General features: G+C 45.7%; 1 protein-coding gene across 2 annotated transcripts in view; it reads left to right on the plus strand.

Annotated features, from left to right (window-relative positions):
- Positions 1-554: 554 nt before the first annotated feature.
- The window catches only part of Fam221a (family with sequence similarity 221 member A), a 21,559-nt gene continuing 13,909 nt past the window's right edge, over positions 555-8,204 (plus strand). For both annotated transcript variants that reach the window (XM_055611767.1, XM_055611768.1), the window contains exons 1-3: positions 555-735; positions 4,529-4,702; positions 7,492-7,682. In XM_055611767.1, the coding sequence (XP_055467742.1) occupies positions 671-735; positions 4,529-4,702; positions 7,492-7,682 (430 nt within the window). In that variant the 5' untranslated portion in view covers positions 555-670. The remainder of the gene's footprint in view (positions 736-4,528; positions 4,703-7,491; positions 7,683-8,204) is intronic.

Below are 8,204 nucleotides of genomic sequence, written 5' to 3' on the forward strand. Positions count from 1 at the left end.
ATCCCGCTGCCCTTCCTCGGTGTTAAGCACTTCCTGGTGACGGAGCAGCGACCGACCAGCGTGATGTTTGAAGAACGGGGCGAACAGCATCTCTTTTCCGACGTGGGACTGTGCCGGAGAAGCCGGTTTTTAGGGCTCAGGGAACGGGTAGGGCGACGGGAGTAAAGGCCCTAAGGGCATCCGCGGGCAGACCTGTAAGCCACGCGTGCAGTCACGAGACCTTTGGCCTTGAGCGGCAGGGGCGGGGCAGAGCGGGGCGTGGCCAGGGAGGGCGCGGTACAAGGGAGGAGCACGGCACCCTATAGGACCCACGGAGTGCAGGAGCAGGGCGTGGCGCTAGGGGGGGGTGGGGCTCTGGGGTGGGGCGAGGGCGGAGCTAAGAGGGCGGAGCCCGGGGGAGAAGGCCAGGCTTATTGGGGAGGAGCTGAGGAAGGGGGCGGAGCTTAGCGGGACGAGGGCGGGAATGAGGAGGAGAAACTAAGTGGGTGGGACAGATGGGCGTGTCCTGGGCCGAGGGCGGGGCTTAGGGGGCGTGGCCGTGCGGGTCCCGGCGAGGCTGGGCGGTTTCTGGTGGCATGGCTGGTGCTCGCGCAGGTCTGGCGGATCCTGCCTGGCAGCCGTAGGGCGGACTCAGGGCTCGAGGCAAGGGCTCCTTTCGTTTCCCGCGGCCATGGAGCGGCTGACGTTGCCTCCCGGTGGCGCGGCCGCGGTGGACGAGTACCTAGAATACCGGAGGTGAGGCCTTACTCTGCTCCGTGGGGCGGGCTCCGATTCCCGTCTAGGTCTCTGTCATCGGAGCACCCGGGACGAACAGGGACCCGGCTGGAGAGCGCAGTAGGGCTCCGGGAGTCCGTTCCTAGGCTGTTCGAGAGGCCTGGAATAATTTCACATTTCATCTTCTGTAATTAAATATGATGACACACGGTTCTATTCTGTAGTGAATTTCTTCTGAGTCTCCCTTGCCAAAAGGGGTGATTAACTACCTCTATAATGGGTCCTTTTTTATTTCTCTTGGTGACAATTGAAGAATTACATATTGATCACTTGGGGCCTATAAAAGTGAATAGACGTCAATGTGCACATTAATTCAGTGATGGGTAAGGCGTAAACTGGGGAATGCCTCCAAGCCCAGGGGGGTGGTTTAGGGCTGAGTTTCTGAGACTCCTCTCCCAAAGCTGGGGACACAGCTGCTTGCTCCTTTGACTGGAGGTCGCACAAAGGCTGATGCCTCTGCCTCCGGTCCGTATCTCCTAAGAAAGGTTTCTTTTTGACTGTTGGGAAACTGGGGAGAATAGGGGCTGCAGACGACTTGGCAAGACGATGAAGGAAAGGCCAAATGTATGGAGCTTCTCCCAGGTCGTCCAAGGGTGTCTAGGCATACTGCCCCACTAGCGTAGTTTTGGGTAATGTTTAGAACTGTCTGAAGAGTCTTAAAAGGAAAAGCAAGAAGGAACAGCTTGATTAGTCCGTCTTAGGTTTCTATTGCTGTGATAAAACATCACAATCAAAAACAGCTTGAGGAGAAAAGGGTTTCTTTCAGCATGTACCTCGTGCTCCATTTCCCGAGGAGGACAGGGCAGGGGCAGATGCTTTACTGCTTTGCTGCTGGTGGCAGGCTCAGCCTGCTTGCTTATAATAGCACTGTAGGCACCGCCCAGGAGTGGCACTGCCCATAGTGAGCTGGGCTCTCTTAAGTCAGTCTGCAGTCAAACCACAGGCTTGCCCACAGGCCAATCTCACGAGCGGGGAGCGAGGTCTGTCTGACTCTGGCTTGTGTTGAGTTGACGTAAACCTAACCAGCACACAGTCCTCGCATTCACCACATACTTCCCTCTCACCCAGAGCAGGGCTGGCTTCGCTGGTTTTGCTCTCTGGCTTTTCCTTAAACTTTCACTCTTCTCTTGTCCAGGAAATGCTAGGGACGGGCCTGTGGAAGGTGACCTTTGCAAGTATAAATATCATGGAACATGTCCATTTAGGAGAGATCATCATGTTCTTTACCGTCAACAAATTCTGAGAAACATGAGGACTTGGGCTCCTAGATTTAAAAAGGTTATATATGGGGGAGGCTTTGAAAATGATCACTGTTAGAAACAAACCTTCCTACTGTCAGGGCCCAGGCCTGTAATTTCAGCCCTGAGGCATTGTCTGAGAGGGTAGTGAGTTCAAGGTCCGTTTAAACCACATAGAGAGAAGCTGCTGAAAAAACGAAGGACTGAGATGTAGCAATGGTAGAACCATTGCCCAGTTAAGTGCAAAGTCCTGGGTTCTGCAAACAAACATAAAAAATGCCAAGACAAAAGCTTCCCCAGTTTCCTTGAATTTTGACTTGCCTTTGGTGGGAGACACCTGGGAGGGAGTATACAGTCTTTCTACTCAGTGTCAAAAGTTGGGGTACCTGGGGCTTACTAGAAAAACAGGATCTCAGGCTTACCCAGATTCAGTAACTCAGTTCAGCAGGCGAGCAAGATGCCCTGGAGACAGGGGACATACAATAAAGTTTGAGCTGTTCTGTTTGCATTTATCCCTCACTCTTTCTGGTACCTGCTGGTATTCTTTGATGGCTGTAATTAAAACTTTATCTCAGAATAAGTGCATCAAAAAAAACCTATTGTGTATCTAGAGTATTTACGCAAAGGAGAGAACAATCAAAGCAAATAAAGGGGAGAAAAAAAAGGATAAGCAACAGGGGAAGAACGGAAAGAAGGCAACAGGCACACGCAGCGAAGGAAGATACAGAACTGTCTTTCCAGTTCTAACTGTCATGCAGTTTTTTTGTTTGTTTTCTTGGTGGATAAGTGCATAAAATATACTAAATAGTGTAAGTGTAAAGCTTCAGAATGGCCATTCTAACTTTGCAAAAGTCTGTGAGATGTATAGACTTTGGGGCTGGTTAATCTTAGTGTGTGACTTGTATTATATTTGCAGGTTTTTAAAAGTTTACTTAAAAACAACAAGAAGGAAGATTGTGCTGCTTGTATAGCTTATGAATTGGGTTTCTATTTTCTACTCCAACTAGCTACTTCAAAATATGAAAAAGTGTGTAATGTACAAAAAAAAACATTCTATAAACAGCACTTTCTGGGAATTAAAGGGAGATATTTTCAAAGAGAAATTTCTTCCACTTTGGCAATTTTTTTTACTTTTTTTAATGTATTTTTTTCTTTATTCTCCCAAAGCAAATTTTTTCTCATAGAAATACTGCAGGATGTTTTTTTTCCCATAAAATCAAATTACACTTTGAAACATCTGATCACCCACTACATACCATGAGTTTGAGCTTGTGTAAATCAAAGCATGTTTTCAGAGATCACATGACCTTCAGCTTCTGTCCATAGGTCAGAGGTCAGGTATGGCAAGCAGTTATGCTGGCTTCTACATTGATGTATTTTTAATTTTAGGTACTGTTTTTAAAGGATGAAAACATAATTTTTAGCAGTTTAAGCTCAAGATTTTTATTTTCTTGAGACAGGGTCTTGCTGTGTAGTCCAGTCTGGCCTCCAGCTCGTCTTCCTGCCTCAGCCTTTTTAGACGGGATTCCAGGAGTGAAACCCCATCTGGCTTGGGCTCTAGCTTTTAATGAGAAGAATGAATGTTTGTTTCAGAATTAAAGGAGACATTGACGTGGGTATGTGATGATTCTCCACTGGCAAACCTTGATATGTGTGCAGCTACTTCTCTGTTGCCGTGATGAAATACCATGGTCAAAAGAAATGGCTCCAGATGGGCAGGAGTGGCGTGGTGGCAAGACGGGAAGATGGCTGACCATGCTTTGTCTTCACACAGGAAGCAGAGTAGGGAGAGAGCAGGAAGTGGAGAAAGCTATGGTCTCTGAAAGCTGCCCCTGAGTAGTGGACGTCCTCCAGCAAGGCTGCACCTCCTAATGGTCCCCTAACCTCACCAAACAGCACCACCACCTGGGGACCAAGTCACCTGGGGACCAAGTGTTCAGATACGAGAACCTGTGGGAGATATTTCCCAGTTGAACCACAATCAGTAAAGTCGTGTTTTAAAAAGGAAGGGTGACCAGGGAAAAGCTTACAGAGCCAAGTTTTACACAGAGTGGGAGTGGAAGAAAATAAACACACAGGAAATCCTGTACCTTCATGCTGAGGTCTGTTGAATAGTGCGCAGCCATGGAGAAAAATGACCATAGGACAAGACAGTATGACCTAATGAACCAGGGAACTTAGGAAGGCCTGTTTGTGTACATTCTTCTCTGGGCTGTTGAATCTTCAGAGAGAAATATGTCCCTTCTCTCAAGGCAGAGAAGGAGGCTCCTGGAATGAGGGAAGAATATTCGGGATGGTGGGAATGGCATCTCTGCTTGTACATGCCGAACTCCATCAGAAGCAAAAGTTGTATTGTTACTGTTTGAAATTTGGCTGTGTATTTGCATTCAAAGTCAAAAACCCAAAGTCAAAGCCACTTTTTATTTAAATATACAAGAATAATTTAATTTTAGAGTTTGGTATTTTTGGCCTGGAAAATACTCAAGGGTTAAAAGCAATGCTTGTTGTTGTTGTAGAATTGTTGGTGAGGATGATGGAGGGAAACTTTTTACTCCTGAAGAATATGAAGAATACAAGAAGAAAGTTTTACCCATGCGTTTACAGAACAGACTGTTTGTGAGCTGGCGGTCACCAACAGGAATGGATTGTAAACTTGTTGGCCCAGAGACACCCTGTTTTTGTACACATAGGTAAGATATTGTATCATCTTTTTTTAACTTTTTATTTTTAAATTGTGTGTGTGTGTGTGTGTGTGTGTGTCTGGGTGGGTATGTGCAGGTGGCTGCTGAAGCCTGGGGCATCAGATCTGCCTGGAGCTGAGCTCCAAATGGCTGTGAGCCACCTGAGAGCCACAGGGAGCCAGCGTCTTGAAGTGTTTGTGCCTGAGCCACTTCTCCAACCCACTTTATCACTTCTTTTCTGATGGCTAGAAAATTAAAACTACAGCAAAAACATATCTTCCTTCTTTACGTAACAGCAATAAGATCAAGAAACAGGTGATGCTGGCATTTACGTAGCGCAGTAGAACTACGACGAGCTTTCCTTCTCTGTTAAACTCAACACAGTCTGTCACCATGAGCAGCTCTTGTCTTGCCGTTGGTGACACAGGACGGCGGGTCTTTCAGTCTGGTGAAAGCAGCCTCTGCTGGTCCTGTTATTAGATTGGTAGACACTCAGTGTCACACTGATCCATGCTAGTCAGGCTGCTTGCCCACCAGTAGACCCACTCCTCAGGTAGGAATCACTCCCCCCACCCTCAGGGAGTGCTGGATTGGAGTTTTTCATTCTCTATTTGTTTGCTCATTTCTTGGAGAGAGGGTCCCATCATTAGCCCAGGCTGGCCTGGAACTTGGGGTGTAATCCTCAACTAGCTTCAAACTCATGACTTTTCTGCCTCCCAGGTGCTGGGATTACAGGCATGCACCACCATACCTGGCTCCACACCCTGAACAAACAAAAATGCAAATCCTTTTGACTTCAAGTTGTGTTCAAGAACATTACCCAGAGGACGGATATGAGGGGCCAGTCATAATGTCTGTTGTTTATTTTGTCATGCATGTGCTATTCCTTCCAATTTCTCTATCATCTCACAGTAGGAAATATCAACATGATCAAACTGCTTCCCAAAAAGTACGAGACGAAAACCCACTGAGCCTGGTACCCATATTTAGGGACCAGGTCTAGCTTTTCGGTCTAAGGAATGCATTCAAGGAGAACCACCCTGTTTCAACAGCAGCCTCTGAGGCTCTTCTGAGTGACTCTTTGTCTAGTTGCTATTTACAGAGTTTCAGTTTGCCAGAAGTTGTTAGGCAGTTGCTAGGATGAGTAATGTACATAGATTGGCTTTAAACTTACCTTGAAACCATAACTAAAAACACTATGGAGAAATGGAGGATGATGGTTACATGTTGATATCTGTTGAAACTGAGGGGGTTGGGCAAATTCGTGGTCGTCTTGTAATTTGTGCTTGTGAGCATTTAATGAACATTTAATTCTCTGTGGAGTTTGTGCAGCCTGAAAATGACCCTCAATCCAATTCAACGACAAGGAAAATTTTTCTGTAGTATTCATCACTTAATAAAATTCCTATCCAACGTATGTTTTTTCTGTTTATAAAAGTGAAACCTGGCTATTAAGGGCACAGGAAATATGTAGAAAAGTAGAACACTCAGCGCCCAGAGCCTGCTGCTGATAGTGCTTTTCATTTTATCTGTGAAATTTTCTTGTTGCATTGTTATTTACTTGTATGTTCTGTGTAAGCAGAAAATATAACATTGTTTTTTCACAAGTGAATCACGGAAAATGTGTATGCATGTGGCTATTAGGAATCTCAAGGCAAGTTTTTAATAATTGCTCTGTGTTCCAGCTAGTCCCATGGTGTTCACTGTTGTTCTTGAAGCCGTGTGACCCGGAGGTGTGCCAGGCAGAAAGGCAGGCTACATAAGAGGGGGCTCCAGCTCCTGTTCTTTCCTTGGCTTTAACCACTTCAGTGTTTAAGTATTTTATATGTAGCATTGTGATTCTATAAAAGTTTCTTTCTAAAGAGAGGGTGGAGGTCAATGGGTCCAGAGGATCAAACTCAGGGCGTTAGGCTTGGCAGCAAGAAGAGCCTTTACCTGCTGAGGCCTCTCATAGGCCTTTAGTTTTCTTGCTGTGTGGAATTTTATATAATTTTACCAAGTATGTGTACGTGTGTGTGAGAGAGACAGAGGCAGGAAGAGCGGGAGCAAGCGAGAGGGAGAGAGATAGATAGATAGAGACAGACAGACAGACACACAGAAAGAGAGAGCATGAGGACACAGGCCTGTCAGGACACAGTGTGGATGTGCAGAGGATAATTAAAGGAGGTGGTTCGCTCCTCTCCCCATATAGGTTGTCGGTATCAAAATATGGTCATCAGATTGGCAGCAAACACCTTTACCCTCTCGCCAATCCCATCACACTTTAGTTTTTTGCCAGGGTCTTGCTGTATAGCCCAGGCTGGCCTCACACTCATGATCTTCCTGCCTCCGCCTTCTGAATGCCGAGCTCAGAGGGGGATACTGCCACACCCGACTTGAGAGAAAGCATGTTTATAAAGAGCTGTTTTGTATGGCTGGCTATAAGTTAGTAGTGGACCATTTGCTCAGCATACATGGTGCCTTGGGTTTGATTTCTAGCACAGTCCCCATAAAAGGAACGTTTTCAGTCACTGCGGATATGCACCCAGACTAAAGAACTGCAATGACAAGTATTTTAAGGGAATTATATTTCTTTATATGGTTGTGAAACTTTTTAAATAACCAAAAATTAAAATCCAAAAAAAAAGTGAAGATTACTGACCAAAGCTGAGAGAAATGCGCACGTGGGTGGGAGTGTTTATTTTACCTCATTAAAGCAAATATGAAGATAAAACAGAATCAAAATAATTACGTGTGCATCTAGTAACGATAAATTGTAATGTTTGACAATATCCGAGCTGTGTTTTTGTGTTTTAAAGGTATAAACAGCATAAGACTGACTTTGAAACAGTTCCCCAGGAGCGCCCCATCGACCTGCCTTGCCAAGTGCCGAGGTGCCGGTGTCAGGCTTACCACTACGTCCCTCTGAATGGCACCCAGCCCATCCGCTGCAGGTGCAAGCACTTTGCTGACCAGCACACGGCTGCACGTGGCTTCACGTGCAATGCCTGTGAGTTCCGTTCTTACACACTTACAGACTGCTTTACTTTCTTATTAAATCCTTTTGGTTGTTGTTGTCATTTTTTGCTTTTTTTTTGAGATGAGGTTCCTCACTGTAGCCCTGGCTGTTCCAGACTCACTTTGTAGAGCTGACTAACCTCAGAGAGATCCGCCTGCCTCTGCCTCCCTGAGTGCTGGGATTACAGGCGTGCACCGCCACCACCCAGCTTTTATTAAATACTTAATGAATTTTTAGAACGGTTTATTTAGCTACAGATTCAGTATTTATCTACAAAGCAAAATTCAATGGGTAGATACTCAGTTCTTGGAATGTTTATAAAGTTGCAGTGTCGTAGAATTTAAATAATTTAAGTAATTGTGATTGATTAGATTTTAAAGAATTGCTAGACACTACCTGATTAAAAGTTTGCTTGCTTGCTTTTCCATTCCTTTCCCCTCCCTCCCTCCCTCCCTCCTTTCCTCCCTCCTTCCTTCCTTCCTTCCTTCCTTCCTTCCTTCCTTCCTTCCTTCC

The sequence above is a fragment of the Psammomys obesus genome, unplaced genomic scaffold (assembly GCF_907164565.1).
Source record: "Psammomys obesus unplaced genomic scaffold, mPsaObe1.curated_primary_1811, whole genome shotgun sequence".
NCBI classification, from domain to species: domain Eukaryota; kingdom Metazoa; phylum Chordata; class Mammalia; order Rodentia; family Muridae; genus Psammomys; species Psammomys obesus.